The sequence below is a fragment of the Arachis ipaensis genome, chromosome B9 (assembly GCF_059453495.1).
Source record: "Arachis ipaensis isolate K30076 ecotype BB chromosome B9, ASM5945349v1, whole genome shotgun sequence".
NCBI lineage: Eukaryota > Viridiplantae > Streptophyta > Magnoliopsida > Fabales > Fabaceae > Arachis > Arachis ipaensis.
In genome coordinates this window covers 145,826,310-145,845,237 of record NC_142444.1, presented here as the reverse complement: position 1 = coordinate 145,845,237, position 18,928 = coordinate 145,826,310, and the positions used below count along the sequence as shown (strand labels likewise).

General features: G+C 38.5%; 2 protein-coding genes and 1 pseudogene across 2 annotated transcripts; 2 read left to right on the top strand and 1 right to left on the bottom strand.

Moving 5' to 3' along the window:
• The first annotated feature begins 3,145 nt into the window (after positions 1 to 3,145).
• Positions 3,146 to 5,257, top strand: LOC148546680 (uncharacterized; annotated as a pseudogene).
• Positions 5,258 to 5,473: 216 nt separating this feature from the next.
• LOC110266252 (uncharacterized) lies at positions 5,474 to 6,679 on the top strand. The gene is made up of 4 exons (XM_021110529.2): positions 5,474 to 5,840; positions 5,947 to 6,182; positions 6,264 to 6,479; positions 6,578 to 6,679. Exons 1-4 carry the CDS (start codon positions 5,474 to 5,476, stop codon positions 6,677 to 6,679), a joined length of 921 nt encoding a protein of 306 aa, XP_020966188.2.
• A 5,497-nt stretch (positions 6,680 to 12,176) lies between these two features.
• Positions 12,177 to 12,866, bottom strand: LOC107616439 (uncharacterized). Its single transcript, XM_016318398.1, has one exon. It carries the CDS (start codon positions 12,864 to 12,866, stop codon positions 12,177 to 12,179), a length of 690 nt encoding a protein of 229 aa, XP_016173884.1.
• Between the last annotated feature and the right edge of the window lie 6,062 nt (positions 12,867 to 18,928).

Sequence of the window (18,928 nt, the reverse complement as noted above, 5' to 3'; positions counted from 1 at the left end):
TCCTTTATTTTTCTTTTTTCATTTTCAAGGGAAACAATGAAACAAAGAGTTTTGTTTTCCATTGTTCAGCATCTGTCACAATCCAATTGCATCTTTATGGTTATTTTTGGCTGCACAAGAATAAATATATTTATAGTTACTTTCACATGTATGTGATCACATATGACACTTCCATCATATAATGTTATGGGAGGATATTAACCACATATATATATATATATATAGCTAGTAGGGGTATTCAAAACCGATCCGGACCGAAATAAACTGACGGACCGAACCGAAAAATCGAGAACCGAATTAACCGAAAACCAAAAAAACTGAAAAACACTAATTTTGCTGTTTTTTGTGCGGTTCGGTTTGGTTTTCGGTTTTGACTCTGAAAACCCTAACCGAACCGAACCGAACCGGTTCGGAAAAAACCCTAAAAATGCCTAACCCCACCCCCCAGACCCCCACTCCCCAAATGAACAAAGTTGCTGCCTGCGCGAGTGTGAGAGCGCCCCCCCCCCCCCCCGGCCGTCCCTGGCCCTAACCCCCCAAACTCCCAATCCGTAACCTGCGGCTGCGCTCTCTACTCTCTAGTCTCTACTACTCAATCGCTCTCGCTCTCTCTTCTCCAAATCCCCAAAGCACGACGCCACCCACAGCACCACGCCGAAGCCTTCCTCTTCACGGAGACGCCACCAACAGCACAACGCCGTCGCCCACGCACAGCACCACGCCGTCGTCGTTGAGATGCCACCACCCAGCGCCAGCAGTGTTTCTGGGTTCTCCCACTCAGCGCCACTATCATCAGTTCAACCCACTCCCAGCACAGCAGCACCTCCGAGTCTCCCAGTCAGCCTTCCTCCCAAGTCAACATGGAGCCCGAGCCACCGATTCAGGTAATTTGCTGTTTATTGATGTTTACTGTCAATATGGAGCCCGAGTCAATATGAACCATTTGCTGTTTACTGGTGGTTGCTGTTTAGTGTTTATTACTGTTTATGGTTGCTATTTATTGTTGTTTAATTTGAACCATTTCAAGTTAATATGATTGCTGTTTATTGCTGTTTAATTTGCTGGTTATTAAATTATTGTTCAGTGTATTGAGATCAGTGTATTGTTCAGTTTATTATTGATAATTTGGTATTGCTGGATTGCTGGTTATAGATTTATTTTTCAGTTTATTGCTGGAATGCTGGATTAATAGAAACATAAACGGTTAATTTATAATCTATGTTATTGAAAAGAAGTTTGATTATCATAGTAATGCAGTTTCTAAATGGCATAATAATCAATCATGCAGTGATCTATCCTATAACTTTTTGGAAGGAGCAATCCCAGAAAGTCTTGGAGAGTTGACATCATTACAGAGACTATAAGATTGTCTAAAGTTGAAGAAATGAAACTTATAAGACAATGAGAAATCAGTACTAAAGTTGTGTGGATGCAGGAACCTAAATGGGAATAGGCTGTCTGGAAGTGTTCCAGCAAGTCTAGGAGGAAGACTATTGCACAGAGCTAGCTTCAAGTATGTTATGTTATTATGAATGGATGATTAATGTTCAGAATAACACAATGTAATGTTGATATTGTTTTGGGTGCACGCAGTTTTACGGATAACAGAGGACTGTGTGGTATACCTAGTTTACCTAGCTGTGGACGTGGTCTCTCTGGGGGTGATAGAGCGGGCATTGGATTAGGTGTTAGTTTCATGGCGGTGGCACTTGTGGGGGGGGGGGGGTCAGTTTGCTGGTGGAGAAGGCGCAACAACATTCTGAGAGCTCAACAAATTGCAGGAAAGTCAGCAGCATATTAATCCATTCATCTCAATGTCTATATATTCAATGTCTCTTTATTATTAGAATGTATAACTATTAGAATGTCTCTTTATTATTAGAATGTATATATTCAATGTCTATTAATCCATTCATCTCAATGTCTCTTTATTATTAGAATGTATAACTATTAGAATGTATAATTAGATTAGAATGATTTTCTACTAGTGCTATATTATTATTATTATTATTATTATTATTATTATTATTATTATTATTATTATTATTATTATTATTATTATTATTATTATTATTATTATTATTAGCTATTGTGTATTTGTGTTTGTCGATTTCAATGTTATGATTTTGTGAAATAGTATGGTAATATATTTTTTTTGAATTATTGAAAAAACCGAACAAACCGAACCAAACCAAACCGAATTTAATTGGTTTGGTTTGGTTCGGATGGCTTCGAGAAAAAAACCGAACCAAACTGAACCGCACTTTAATTAAACGATTGGATCGGATGACTTTTCTCTCAAAAACCAAACCAAATTGTACCGCACCCCTAATAGCTAGCTAGTTACTACAAAATTAGAAGCTTTATGTGCAAATTTAAAGTTTAAATTGGTCCTGCACACTTTATTCAAGCTTTAAGTGTTGAATTGCGCTTGGTATTTCAGTCTACAGATTGGAGATATGCTGCGGAGCAGTTTGTGAAGAAACTTCCTGATAAAGTTATTGTACACCGTAAGCTTTAAAATTACTATTTCATCTTTCCTATAATCTTCAACTTTACTGTGATGAGAACCATACGTGATAGAGAAATAAATACCTAAGAGAAAAATGGAAATAAGAAAATTTGCTAAAATGAGAAATTAGTAAAGATACAAGTGAAATGCCATCCTTATACATGGTAGCTTTCTAGTGTTATCGTAACTAAATCCAAAATCAGTAAATCTGGTGGATTAAGTTCTTTTAGATTGAGGAAGTCGGTGAAGTCGATCAAGATAGTGGGACCCATACATGATGAAAATTACAAATTCAATGTTGATTAACTCTCACTTAAATTACTTTCTTAATTAATAAAGCATTATTAATTACACGTATATTAATTATTAAATGTTAAATCGATTTATTTTTAATTTAACTAATACATTATATTGTAATACTAGATTAATTTTTTCATTTTATTATTTCTCAGATTAATATAATATTCCTCTTTTTTCTTGTTCTTTTTTAAGGAAGGAATTTTATTTTCCGTTTCAAATATTTGACATTGGACCCAGAGTTTCTTTCTTCCAGTAATCTTTTTACGAAAGTGCAAAATTATTCATGAGTAAGCAATATTTTTTTATTTTTCTGTTAGCTGTGTATTATCCTGGATGTTAGTAAATGTGTGTTTTATTATTCGGTTTAGGAGTTATTCTCCCATTCTATATCAAGTGTTAATTATTTACTTTTTTCTCGTGGTCTGACTTTATTTTACGATTTATTGTCGTTCCAATTTTTTCATTAAACTAGATATCGATAAGAGTTGGATTTCAAAGTCACGAGTTGGTGCAGAATATAGGGACGGTTTGACCAGATTCCTAGATTTTGCATTTGCCAATGCATCATCTGATGGGATGATACGTTATCCATGTCCGAAGTGTGGCTTCCGCCTCTTACAAAATAGAGAAGATGCGTTTGATCACTTGGTGATCAACCCTTTCCCGTCTACTTACACATTTTGGATCCATCACGGTGAAAGACGTGGGGTCGAGCGCTCTTGTGACGGACAAGAAGATCAATCTGAACAACATTTCAATGCCCCGATGCTTGATATGGTCCACGATGCATTCAACTTCTCAGGACTTCCCGGTCCCGAAGAAGAATCGGAGAATGAACCTGACGGCGGTGCTATGGATGAGTTGCCTTACTTATACAATGAACCTAGTTGAGAGACCCGCAACTTCCACGACCTACTCGAAGACGGGGAGCAGGAGTTATACCCAGGATGTTCAAAGTTCTCTAAGTTATCTTTCTTGGTGAGGCTCTATTACATTAAGTCCATGTGGGGAGTGAGCAATAAGGCCTTCGGAATGATATTGGAGTTGCTCGCGGACACCTTTGAGCATGCCCGGATTCCATCCACTGTTCACGATGCCAAAAAAGTCATAAGAAAACTCGGTCTCGCATACAAGAAGATAGATGCATGTCCAAATGACTGCATGCTATACCAGGGCAACGACTAAGAGTTGACCAAATGCAAGCAGTGTGGGACATCGAGATGGAAGCATAAGACTAAGAAGAACTCTAGGGTGAGGATCAAGATGGTTGTCAAGAAGAACGGCAAACTACAAGCGGCGAAGATTCTTCGTTACTTCCCCCTTATTCCACGATTGCAGAGGTTATATATGTCTAGTAAGATAGCCGTTGACATGCTGTGGCATAAGAGAGGTCCTAACTCTGATGGTATGTATAGGCATCCAAGGGACGCTGAGGCATGGAAGTCATTTGACGTACAATATTCCGACTTTTCTCGTGATCCGCGTAGTGTTTGCCTAGCATTAGCTAGCGATGGCTTTTACCCTTTTTGGAACATGAGCTCAAAGTACTCAATTTGGCCAGTGGTTCTTATCCCGTATGACATGCCGCCCTGGATATGCATGAAACCCTCTTCGTTTATCCTCTCTATGATTATTGCTGGTCCTAAAATGCCTGAAAATGACATAAATGTGTACCTAGAGCCGTTTATCAATAAGTTGAAGCAATTATGGAGGGATGTTGAAACTTATGATGCAGTCGAGAAAAAAACCTTCAAGATGCATGCTGCGTTGATGTGGACAATCAGTGATTTTCTAGGCTTGGGGAACTTATCTGGGTGGAACACGTACGGTGGGAGAGCCTGTCCTGCGTGCAATTTGGATGCTGAAACTAACCGCCTTACACACAGCCAGAAATGGTGTTTCATGGGTCATCGTCGCTTTCTGAATCATGACCACAAATACAGAAATGACCGGTACTCCTTTGATGGAAAGATAGAGGATAGAGGTCCGCCTATTAGAGTCTCTGGTAGAGACATTATCCGGCAGTTAGAGGGTGTGCATGTCCAATTTGGCAAGGTGCAATCGGTTACGGGGAAAAAGACACGCGGACAGCAAACTCCCATGCAAGACGAGATTCCTTGGAAGAAGAGGAGTATATTCTTTGAGCTGCCATATTGGGAGAACAATGAATTGCGTCACAACCTTGATGTCATGCACATAGAGAAGAACGTGTACGACAACATAATATTCACCATAATGAACGAGAAAGGTAAGTCTAAAGACCACATTAAAGCTCGAAGAGACCTCCAATCGATGGGAATCAAGCATGATTTGTGGCCACGGGAAGATGGAAAGTACCCATCCGCCATCTTTACTATGACCAATCCACAGAAGGAGCTCTTTCTAAGGACTATCAAGAACGTAGTCTTTCCAGATGGATACGCTAGCAACATTTTTCGCTGTTGATTCTAGGCATTATAGAGAAATTGTGCCTACATCGATGTTTTTTTATGCCCCACATATTTGATTTCTTTGTTAACATGGTATCTCAACTCATGTACTCATGTACTCATGTACTCATGTAATTGGGGTATGCCGGTGTCCTTTTTGCATGTTAATTTATATTATTATGTACATATTAATTGTTATTACTTCGTTTTAATCTGAATGCAGTTGGAAAAGATGCATCGGGTAGGTCGTTTCACGAAGAAAGCCCGTGTAGACACAGCATGTCAGCAGCCTCAAGTGGGAGGTCATGTGGCTTCAACTTCGCAGAGAGCAGACTACCCAATTCCGCCGCCCAGTGGCAGTAGTGCCCCCATATCCTCGTCTTTACGCCCCTTTCGTCCGCCCCGAACCGAACCACTGCCTGCTCCACAGGCTTCCATGAATGATGTTCAAAACTCGGAGCCGGACGCCGAAGAGGTAGACCCAGAGGCAGATGAGGTAGATTCTTTTGACCAATATGTGGATAACTTTTTTGCTGCACAGGATGCTCAGAAGCGCAAGGGACGTAAGAACACAGAATTTTGGGATGTTAAAACAATTGGTATAAGAGAACTTATTTAATTCTACTTTTCATTGCCCTATTTTTCTATGATGTTTTCGCAGCTTGACTCCAATGGTAGCTAACTAAGAATTAATATGTTTTACAGAATCCGATGGCACAATCAAACATGTCAAACTGAGTGTGAAGGAAGCTATGAAGCCACCTAACGGAAGAAAGGTCGTACTCAGGTTTAACAGTGCACTGCAACTAGTTGGGGATGAAGCAGGTCTACTGAGCGGCGTTATGAGACTGCTAGGATCTGACTACACCAAATTCTCAATCTGCGAGAGGGACTGGAGAAAGGTTCGCACCAGGGACAAGGTCTATAATGAAATAGTAAAGGTAAAATGTTATTTTTATTTCTTCGTACCATTCCAAACTCATACTTTGAACACTACTCACAGCTTAATTTTAATGTTGCAGGAAATGTTCCATTTTAAAGAAGATAGTAGAGGAATTATAAAGCGTATAATATTCAAAATGCTAGAAAGGTCTTGGAAGGAAACGAGGAATAGATTATACCATCACTGCTATGACCCCGAACTTTCACTTGCAGAAAATATTGAAAACCGCCAAGATGGAATTACTGTGGACCATTGGAGAAAGTTTTTCGATTATCGCAATAGCGAAGAGACACAGGTAATATAGTTTTGTTTCATAACAGACAAAGTCCATTTATGCTTCATTTAGTTCGTCAGAACTAGTGTCTAATAACTCTTAATTTGATGGCATGACAGGAGAAGTGTAAGAAAAATGCCGAGAATCGATCAAAGCAGCTTTACACCCACACCGGCAGATCAAAAAGCTTGGCAAGGCTCGGAGAAGAAGAGGCAATCTAATTTTGGGAATGTTTTTGAACTATCTGTTCCTCTACCTTATTCACTTTATCATCATTATTGGTACAGTCGGAACGACAAGGGAGGATAGTTAGTAGAGGAGAGTTGTATCTCTTAACGCACAAAAGAACTAATGGCTCCTATATCCATGATGCAGCTCGCGCTATTGGAGAAAGTAATGTGTTCAATCCTATGTTTTAGTTTTTAAAATTTTATTGGAAGTCTGTGCGGTTAGCGACTTGCTAATAAATGCTCTTAATTGCTTATCTATGTGTGTAGGAAAGAATTGAGGCTATTGAGCAAGGCGATGAATCTTCTAGACTGTTATCTCAGAATGATTCGCTTGCTCAAGCTCTCGGAAAAGAGCGCCCGGGTAGAGTGCGTGGCATGGGGTTGGGACCGACTTCTAGTTAAGTCTTCGGTATGAATTTCCATCAGCCGAGCAACGGTTTTGAAAGGGAGGTGACCCAAAGGGTGCTGCTTGAACTACAAGCAGAGTTGGCAGCAGAGAAATTGAAAAGGAAGGCAGTGGAGGATGAAGTAGCAGCTGGGAAGGTCAGGATGCAGGCAATGGAGAGTGCTTTGTTATGTCTACTTCAAGGGCAAGGTAGGAAGCTGCCATCAGACGTCGCCACATGGATGAGTGCGTTGGAGGGACAGAATAGAAAGTAGATCTTAGGATTGTGGAACCTTTTCTTCTTTCAGATATACACTTTTATTTTGTTGATTATGCAACTCTTAGTAAGGAGTACACTTTGTTGATATTCGGATAATTATATTAATTAAATTAATGGTTTTGCTATTGTCGTTTACCTTGCAATTTATTTTTCGGGATTTTAAATAATTTAACTTACTAATATTAAGAACGATTTAAAAAAAACAAAAAAATGTACATTGAAATAAAAAACAGCGTTGATTGCCAGTGTACAAAATAGTATTTTTGCGGCCATTTAACCGGAAAATAGTGGCGGTTGCGAACTAGCTGTTAGAAATTTGAAAATTCAGGTTAGGAGATAGCAAAACCGCCGCCAGTTACATTTCAAAAAACATTGGCCGTTAAACCGCGATGTTTTCAAACTGCCGGTAAATGCATTAGTCTTTAAACCGTGGCAATTAAACAGCGGCGGTTTCAAACCGCCGAACATTTCGTGTCGATCACAGATTTCCAGATCGCAGCCGTTTTAAACCGCCGCTAAACATTGCAATGCTAATCTTAGGTTTTGCGGCGGTTGTGCCAGCGGTTCCTGAGAACCGCCGCAAAATCATATAACCACCCCCTAATAGGCAACGCTTAACAAACCGCTGGAATTTTGTTTCGCGGCGGTTTGAAACTGCCGCACATCACTCCAGGAACCGCCACTATTTCCCATTTCCTTTGTAGTGTTTAAGTAGTGTATGTTCTATATCAAATAAGCTGCATTACTCAATATTCATACTGATATATAGGTAATAGTGTAATAATGTAAGAGAAAAGTCAATATTTACCATACACGAAAGTCATATTGAGATGTGAAAGCAGAAAAAAATTAATTAATTAGTCGAATAACCAATTTTAATAACCTTAGTTATGCTTGGAAACAATATTTGACATACAAATTGATACCATAATAAAGTCCAAGAGAGATGTGAAAAGCTGAAAAATTCTCTTTAACTGTAATGATGACCAATTTAAATTCACCTTCAATTTACTTGGTTATCACATGTTTCACAAAAAATGCAAGTAAAAAAGATCCAGCACCAAGAAAATAGGTAAAAATGGCTTAGACACGAATCCAACTAATAAATACTTTTGTAAGAGAATAATATATAGCACTTGATTTAGCGGAATCAAACATTAAATCCAATACAAAAAAATTTAAATTTATTTTTGAACAAATATTTTTTTTCATACTAAATCAACATAAGATGCAAAATCAGGAGGAAAAAAAATTTACATTATTATAAGCTTAGCTCAAACAACCCATGCACAATTGAAATAAAATATAGTCACCAAAAAAAAATTAGTCACCAAAAAATTGAAATAGAATATATCTCTTAAACTATTAACCAATGAACTGTTTAAAAAAAGACAAAGACAGTGATGACTGTTTGAAATTAGAAAGTTGATGAGCTACTTATTGCATTGATGGTCTTGACATTGGATTAGAGTGCAAGCATGTCAGTGCCAATGTTAGCACCTAACTACATAGCTTGATTGTTTCTTTGACATAATGGTAAGCGGATACGTAAATCCAAGAAATCCAAATATTCTGTAATTAATAGGTATCAACTTTCCAATTCAATAATTCATTTATCTCCGTGGCAAATTTTTCCTTTAAAACAAAAGAGCCATGTTTTCTTGTAAAAGCTACTACATATATAACCCCAAACTCATCTTCAACAGTTCTACACTAAAATACAGGGTATTGGCAATAACATCTTAGACAAAGACTAGATTTCACTTCAGATATATAAGATCTAATTAGCCAAATAAAATTTGATTCTAGTCAGGCTTTTGATTTTTTATCCACTCATATCTCATTTTTGTATTTGTGGGTCTTCGCAAATAATTCTAATTATGTTGGAGTCTTCTTTAATTTAATATATTTTCTACCAAATATATAAATAAAAAATCTATGAATATCAACCACCAATTAAAGTGTATAAAATTATAACATAAACGATTTAAGTTTTTTTTATAACATCCCCATATTAGCTTTATGTTGGGTAACAAAAATTGAGCCAGTAATACGAAGAGTCGCTCCGAATCCGCTATAATCAGATGTTCGATTTAATTTGCCTTGTGTACTTTTATGTAAAAAATAGAGCATCAGTATCCCAATAAGCATAAAGAGCATCGCACACAATTTCTCTTATTCATTGTGGTTTGACAAAGGCTTTCCCAGTGAAAATCTGGAAAAACAAACTTATATTTGCACTGAATAAGCAATGCAAGCAAGAGTAGTTGTAAATTGATATGTATTAAAAGTTTTAAACTTTTTTTTGAAACAAAGGAAGCTCAACATATTAGAGTGGAGCGTGAGCAAAACAAACAAGAACTAAACCTGCATACAACAGCTACTAATCCTTTGTCATCTCCGGCATTGCCATCAACAACCAAAAGGATCACTATCAGTCCATTCTTTGTAGCTCAAAAACGTCTTTCTCTTTATGATATCAACACCTGTTTCTTTATTCTTGAAAATTCTCACATTGCGCTCTAACCAGGCGTTCCAGATCACTGCAAAGAACCCAGTCAGCCAAGTCTTCTGTGTTTCTTTCCTAGAGTGCATGGTGGTCCAACTCTCAAACAGTTCTTTCATGGTGCCAGGAATAGTCCAATCTCTATCCCAAGCCTTCAACCACGCACACCATACCTGCCATGTGAACTCACAAAACAGAAATAAATGCTGCACAGATTCTATCTCCTTTTTACATAGGACACAAATATTATCACTGTTAAGAACAACGCCTAGTCTACTTAACCTTTCTTTTGTATTAACTCTACAAACTAGCACAAACCATCCAAAGAGCTCAATTCGCGGAGGTACCACCCCTCTCCAAATTGAACTAGTGAAATTATAGCTCATAATCTCATCCGATAAAGTCTTCGATTGTAGTACCTGCAGAAAAGAGTTAGTAGAAAAAATACCTTTATGATCAAACTTCCAAACAACATTATCCTCTCTACCATTTGATAGCTTTACTGGCCTTAATCTCTCATGAAGATGATGGACAAGTTCCAATTCCCATTGGAACAAATCTCTCCTCCACTGAAAATTCCAAACCCAATGTAACCCATCCCAAAATCCACACTCCCTAATCACAGATCCCTGCTGGTTTGAAATAGAGAAGAGCCTTGGAAAAATCGCTTTCAGGGGGCCACCTTGGACCCAGTTATCTTCCCAGAAGAGTGTTCTCCTTCCGTTCCCTACTTCCATCGCCAGGCCACTAATCATTTTTTCCTTCACCCTCTGCTCTTTTACATTCAACTGACAGATGTCCTTCCAGGGGCCTCCTTTTACCGGTAGATTCTGATTTGCAAGCATTACATGCAGATTCAATCTGTTACACGAGCAAACAATCTTCTTCCACAAAGGGAAATCCTCCTTTGAAAACCGCCACCACCACTTAAACAAAAGGGCCGTGTTCCTAAGAACTGCATCCCCAACTCCCAAATCCCCAGCCTTTTTCGAGGCCTGTACCACCTCCCACTTAACTAAAGGGATACCATAATTACCGTCCTCCTTACACCACATAAAGCTCCTCTGTAACGCAATCAGCTTGTCAGCCACCGCCTTTGGCATCTTATACAGACTTAAGTAATAGATTGGTAGGCTGTTCAATACCGATTTGATAAGGACAAGCTTACCTGCCTTGTTCAAAATCTTCGCTTTCCATAAGCTGAGTTTCTCTTCTACCTTATCTATGATGGGTTTCTAAGTCTTCACCAGGCGCGGATTAGCTCCCAACTGAATCCTGAGGTACCTCACAGGTAAGTCCACTTGATTGCACCCTAGTAAGCCACACACATGATCAATCCATTCCTGCTCACAGTTCACCGGAATCAGATTCGACTTATCAAAATTGATGTTCAACCTAGACATCAGCTCAAAACACCTCAACAGCCTCTTATAATTCACAATTGTCTCTGTCTCTGGAGGACAAAATAATATAGTATCATCTGCAAACTGTAGGTGTGACAATTCGATACAATCTCCCCCGACCAGTAACGGAGCGATACGCCCATTCTTGACTGCTTTCCCCAACATCCTATGCAGAACATCGACCACAAGCACAAACAGAAGAGGAGACAGAGGGTCTCCTTGTCTGAGGCCCCTCTCCATGTTGAACGGCTTGGAAGGCGACCCGTTAACCAGGACTGACATAGTGGCCGTACTAACACACTCCTTCACCCAAGTCCTCCATCTGTGGCCGAACCCCATCTTCTGAAGCACAATATCAACAAAACTTCATCTGACTCTATCATAAGCTTTTTGAAAATCCAGCTTAATAATAGCCGCTTTCTTTCACCAAGACTTGAGCCAATGAACCGTCTCACATGCTATGAGCGCGCCGTCATGATTTTTTCTACCCTTCACAAACGCACTCTGAGTCTCTCCTACCAAGCCCGGCATAACCGATCTCATCCTTCTCATCAGTACCTTCGAAATCACCTTATACACACACCCCACCATATTAATCAGCCGGAAATCCTTGATCTCCTTAGCCCTGATAAACTTCGGAACAAGCGTCACCCATGTGATATTCGCATCAGTTGGTAGCGTAGCACTTTGGAAGAACCCCATCACAACTGCAGTGAATTCCATACCAATCTCCTTCCAGCAATTCTTGATGAAGTTCATATTAAATCCATCACTACCTAGGGCCTTAAAAGATTCACAATCCTATACTGCCTCCCTGATTTCCTCCGTCGTTGGCAATACCTCTAGAGCTTCAGCCTCAACCCATCAATCTGTTTCAACAAACCATCCCGAACACCAATCCTCAGAGCATAGTCCTATCGATACAGATCCTTGTAAAACCCCCTAATTACCACCTTTATTCTTGTCTGATTTCGCACAAGCCTTCCATGAATCATCAGAGCATCTATCCTGTTATTTCTTCTTCTAGCCGAGGCAATGTTATGAAAATATCTGGTATTCTTATCCATGTTCCTAGCATGTTTGGACCGGGACATCTGCTTCCAGTGGATTTCCTTCCTGACATACCACTTTTCGCAAAAGCTCACCAAAGCCTTCCTTCGAGCCTCAGTCGTACCATTATAGACGCCATCACTAACCATATTGTCAAGCCTCCCGATCTCTTCCTCAAACCTCCTTAGCTTGTTATCCATGTTACCAAAGTTATTCCGATGCCATTGTCGCAAAGGTATCATCAAGGCCTTCAGTTTACTCATGAACTGAGCATCTCCCAACCCTCTCCATTCATTCTTGACCATTCTCAGAAAATCCTCATGTGTAAACCAGGCATCCAGGCTTCTGAAAGGTTGGGGGCCTTCTCTTACTCTTGTAGCTTCCACAATCAATAGACAGTGATCTGACAATCCCCTTGGTCCACCTTTTAACCGTAAATCTGGAAACTCTTCTGCCCATTCTATATTTACCAGAACTCTATCAATCCGACTACATGATTGACCCCTGAACCAGGTGAACTTTCTATCAGTAAGCGGTAAATCCATCAACTGCATGTCATGTATCCAACTCTTAAATTCCTTCGCCGATGCTGGTAAACTATTCCTCCTTTGCGATCTTCGACTTGCATGATCTCATTAAAGTCGCCCATCAAACAGAACGGTACTTGGCATAGCCCCATAATGTAGCTCAACTCCTCCATACCACCTGCTTCGCCTCCCTTCCATGCGCTCCATACACCAAACAATACGCACAGTGAAAGTTATTCTTTGTTATCACACCTTCAATATATAACCACGTCTCACCTTTATAACAGTTACTTTTTTTAAACAGCATATCATCCCACATTAATAGCAAGCCCCCTACCGCACCGACAGATTCCACAAACTCTCAATCCACAGAACTATTTCCCCAGATTCTTGTAACATCATATTTATTAAGCAACTCCCTTTTTGTTTCAAGCAAACCTAACAAGTTCAACTTAAACGTTTTCTTCAACGATTTCACCATGCTTATTTTACCATCCCCTCTCAACCCCCTAATATTCCAACAGCCCATAATTATTTAAACAAATTTTTACTCACCTTGTTTTGATTCTTCGGGCGACTCCTTCTTGCCTTTTATTTTTGTTTCGCCAGTTTCCTCTTTGCCTCTATTTCTTCATTCTGAGCTTGCAAGATTCCCATGATATCCTCCTCTGCATCATACAGAACAGCGCCCGACTCCACTGCCAAAGCCCACGTTTCTTCATTTTCCTTCAGCTGTTCTTCCTGCGATAGCTTGTCTTTACCTTTCCCGTCCTGCCTCCCTGACTCAGCGTTGGACCCAGCCATAGTCTCCATGGTTCTCTCACCATTAACCACCCCTTGTGCTCCCTCCACTGCTGTTGGGTGTGCTCCCGACTCCCGATCCTTCCCTCTCAAGCATTCCCGGGTCACCAGCCAGTTTCCACCGCCTACGTTCGACCCTCCCACTCCTGCCATGTCTCTTTGCTTCTGCGTCCTTACAGCCTCGACGCTCCTCACCATCCCCAGCCTCCCAGGCTCGAGATCTCCATCAACTGCACTGGACGCACTCCTAGTCGTTCCCCTCGCCTCAGCCACCACTTCTCGGGAGACACCCACCCTAGGCCCGGTTCCGCACAGCAAAGCCTCCCCCCTCTCATTCACAACGTTATCAAAGATTCCAGGTTCACCGAGCAATCCACTCCCAAGCGTAGCCTTCAATTGATCGTGCGCAACGCTCGAGACCCTACTGCAACCTGGCCGCCCCGCGTCTTCCAACCCAGGGTTTCCCTCGACCTGTTTGGCCAACAGCATACCCAGGTCAGACCCGTCCTTAGCCACCCGACCCATCTGCCAACCTTCTCTAACCCACAGCCCACCTTCCTGATGTTTGTGTATTGGGCCAAATTGAGACAAGCCCATCTCACTCCCCTCAAGGTTTTACAAATCATTTGGGCAGCAATATGGATGGCCCAATTGATAGGTATCTTCCAAATCCTCTCTTCCAACGTTGACATAGCCCTGTGTAACTGTCCGTTCAGAGTCTATCTCATCATTGACATTAAATCCCTTAGAATCCGCCTCACCCTCAGCCTTGGTGCAACTAACAGAATCTGAGACCTTCGTATCCTGTTTAAAATTTGAATAATCCATATTAAGATCATTTAGTAGCACCTCATCAATTACCATTCTGTCCTTTCCATATTCGATCACATTTGCATCACCTCCAACCAAGGCGGCCGCCGGATCCCACTGCTCCGTCTCCTTCAGCCGGCTATTGTCATGTGAGCCAGAAATTTCGATCCCCGCACATACCTTTCAGCGATCAACGTAACTACCTTCTCCACAAGTCCCCACCTCCATCTCCTTAACAAAGACGTCCAACCCAGAGTTCCCCACACTAATTCGGACGCACTCTCTAATGACATCAAACACGCCTGTCTCCACTTGAAGCCTACCTGCCCTAAAAGAAGCATCTGATTCCGTCGATACCATGCACTGAATTATTTCACCCCAGAGTCCCCCGATCGCTTTAAACGTTTCCGGTGCCCAGGCATGTAGCGGCACCCCGTAGCACTCCAACCACACTCTCCGAGACTTACAACATTCAGAGCCTTCCCATCTATTGACCGTATGAAATAATTGCAACAAATTATCTAGTTTGAAGGTGAAAGCCTCATCTGCATGCTTCATCGTATCAAAGATTACTAACACCTTCGTTGCCTCAATCTCCCTAACGTCATCTACCTGAGGGAAGTTCTTGCATACTGTTTTCCTCAACGAATGCAAGTCCATAGGTCTCCAGGTTCTCCCTACTAAGCTCCGCCGCAGCCAATCCAAATTCGCTTCCACTACAGGGATGTCAATCCTTTTCGCGCCCTCACTCACCTTATGGCCATCCGCTTGCCAATTCGGCGTTGTTTCCCCCACCACCTGATCGTTAACCACCTGTATCTCACGATGAGGTTCCTTTGGCTTCTGTTCATTCTTCTGACGTCTAGGATCCACCTGCACCAATCGTTCCGTCGCTTGTGTATGTCTTCTGAATTTAGCTTCCCCCACGGATATGACTTTATCCCGTAATGGTATGTGGTTCATCTCCGCTATAGCCTTCAAGGCTCCCCCTTTAGTCGTGTATCTGACAAAGGCAAACAGATAAATCGTGGCATGTTTCTGTTTTCGGCAAAGATAGATGTCGTTAATTCTTCCCGTCCAACAAAACAAGTGGTATAATTCCCTTCTCGAGATATCTGCCGGCAGATTATCCACGAAAACAGAGAAAAATTCGTTTTCCAGGCAATGATACGCTTCTCGATTCCAAACCCTAGGGTCCTTTGCGCGTGGTTGCACCATCCTACTTCTACCCCCCCCCCCGCGTGTTTCCCCCCTCTCGTTCTCTCGTTCTCTCATCACTCTTAGTAAAATGAATTCCTAATCTACCAAGGAATTAAATGTTCTTCTAAAACTTACTTCAAACTTTTTCCACCAAAATTTCTTAGTAGCATTAGGAATATTTTTTTATGAAGGCCATGACTGAAAATAGTGTCCTTTAATAATGTTTGAAATCACATGAGCCGTAGTAGGTGAAGGTAAAAATCTGTAAATATTACTCCATATCAATCGGAATATAATATAAAAGGCCAAATTCAAAAAATAAAAATATTAAAACATACCTATCCCTGCCAAATCTAATTTTAACTTCCTTTGACCTCTCTTAATATTTGAAGGCTCGTGAGCAGGTAACACTCTAATTTAATCGCCTTCTTTTTCAGCTTCATTGTTAAGTATATACTCTCTTTCTTTGATCTGACACTAGTTGAGTGTTTTCAAAAATATTTAGATTGGGAGTTAACGATGGAAGTGTACTGACTACAACAAATGGAGTAGTACTAGAATTGGATATCATTTATTCTTCTAAACTTTCAACAATCGGAACAATTTCGCTTTTTTTTTTTATTTAACTCTTGGATGTGATCTTTTGCTTTCTTTTCTTTTTGTGACTGTGAGACCTCTGCAATTAAATTCAAAATTAATTAGCATGTATATAGATGGAGTATGAACGAATACATATAAAAATGCATAAAATAATTATGAATGAGATATATAGATTAAATTTAAAATCTGAATGAGATAAACTAATAATCATTACTATCACTATCATAATCATTATCATCAACGTTGCTTTGATTCTTATTATTACTGTCTTTTTCATTATCATCGAATCAAGAGCATTTATCACTATGTTTTAAAGTAAAAGCAATTGATTCATATAATATGAACATACCAATTTATTTGCAGTACTCCAACCCAATAATATGTCATATGTAGAAAAATTATTTATAATCTATATGAATGCAACTTTTATAAAAAGAAATCTTCTTTTAAAATATGTTATATATAATGACACCTTTATTTTTAACAACTATTCATCTATTAATGTTATAAATAAATATTTATTTTTTTTTCTTTTAGGATTATGGGATCCTAAAATTATTAAGATTAGGAATATATAATGTGATCATGCATAATTCTGATAGAAAATTGTAGAGAGTCACAATCACGGACCAACAAAAATAAAAGGACATGTAGACTACCCGAGATAAAGGTCCTTCCTCCTTCTACAATCTTCAGCTAGAATGCTTCTTAGACTTAAAAGTGATTGATCATAAAATAGAAGATATAATATTTATCTCATTATTTATAGTTGTAAAAACGTCATCTGGAATTTTTCTACCCATATAATAATTAATGAAGCAAGTCATTTAAATTTTTAATAATAAAATTGTTGTTTTACTCTCTTATAATTTTACTTTCATATAATAAATTCTATCCATTTCTAAATTATGATTGCATGAAAAAATGCCTCTCCAAAATTACTAGAAATAAATTTCATTACTCAGGATGACCAGCACCAAATCTCATACCTCTAATAACACGACTTGAGTGTTATTTTACGAATAATTTGACAAAGGCATTATCATTAGGAGAACTCCCATAAATTTGAAGCAAAGTTAATTGTTCTTATGTTAAAAATTGAGAAAGACATCATACTATATATCATCACTAAGATAACTCCAATCATTGTTAACAAACAGAAAAAAAAAATTTGATAAAAATGCTTACAATTTTTTCTCTTACCTTATCATTAATAAAAGATTTATCAATTTTTTTATTATGAAACTACTCATCTCAAAAACATAAATTAATAAAAAAAAATAATATAAACAATTATATCTTTAATATTTCTCTTTAAGTTAGAACTTTTTTGGATTAACTTAATTTTTTTTTAGTAGTTTTTTTTTTATTTGTCTTATACTATTTTTTTTAATTTTTAGAATTTATCAAAGATTGAATTCTAAATTTTTTGAACATAAAATTTTAATACCATATTATAAAATTACTCATCTTAAAATTTAAACTAATAAAAAAACAACATAAATAATTATGTGTCTAACATTTCTTGTAATTAATTAGATACATCTCAACTCTTGTGAAAATTCGCTCATTGCAATTTTCTTTGCATGGTTAATCAACATGCATATATATACCAATAAATATCAATTCAATAATATCAATTCAGTAAATATGAATTCAATATCAATGGTTACATACCAACTCATGGTTCTTCCTAGTAATGATCTTAGATCCGAATGTACATAGAATCATTGCTTTTCGTAGATGGCCGCTTTTTCTCACATATTTCTTATTACATATGTATGTTCAATTAGCAATTTGTCAAATGTGTTCCCCTTCAATCGATAATAAAGTTTTTCATTTGCTCAAAGAAGATTCCAACCCCGCCTTTAAACACCTAGGTTTTGTTCCCTATAATAAGATTCCAATAATTATATTTCTTTGCTTTCCATCATCATCTTTTAAAAACCTCTTAACAAAAACATACAAATAGTTAACTTAAATAATTAAATTTGAGCATCTATTCTAACTGTACCCACTATATATATTTGGCTCGTATTTTTTTAAGAGAATTTTGAGATTCTCTATCCCAAAATTTTATGATTTTTTTTTGTAAGTGACGTGCTATTCATAATAAAACGGAAAGAGTATATAAAGAGTATGCAAAGATAATAAAATTGTGAAAGAATAAGGAAAGAGAAGAAAAGATGAAAAAATTTTATTGATTGTTGATTGATTGAAATTTATAAACTATAAAGGTAAAACTAAATATATATAGAGCATTGACCTATGAAAGATAAAAGCAAATAAAGATAAGATAAGGATAAATAAAGATAAGATAATAATAAAGACTAAAATTATAACTGAATTTGTGTATTCTGTTGGGCTAAATTTGTGGGCCATGAAACTTTTTTATTGTTGTCATGGGCTAAGGTGGAAGAGTGGTTTAATACGCCCCCGCAAGTTGGAGGATAAAAGATGTCAAGAATACCAAACTTATTCAAATTAAGATGGAAGGGTTGAGAAGACAAAGATTTGGTGAAGATGTCAGCTAGCTGCCTAGAAGAGGGAATGAGGAGAAGTTTCATCACTCCAACTTGAGCTTTTTGTCGAACCAAGTGACAATCAACCTCTAAATGTTTGGTCCGTTCATGAAACACTGGGTTTGCAGCAATACGAAGAGCACTCTAATTATCACA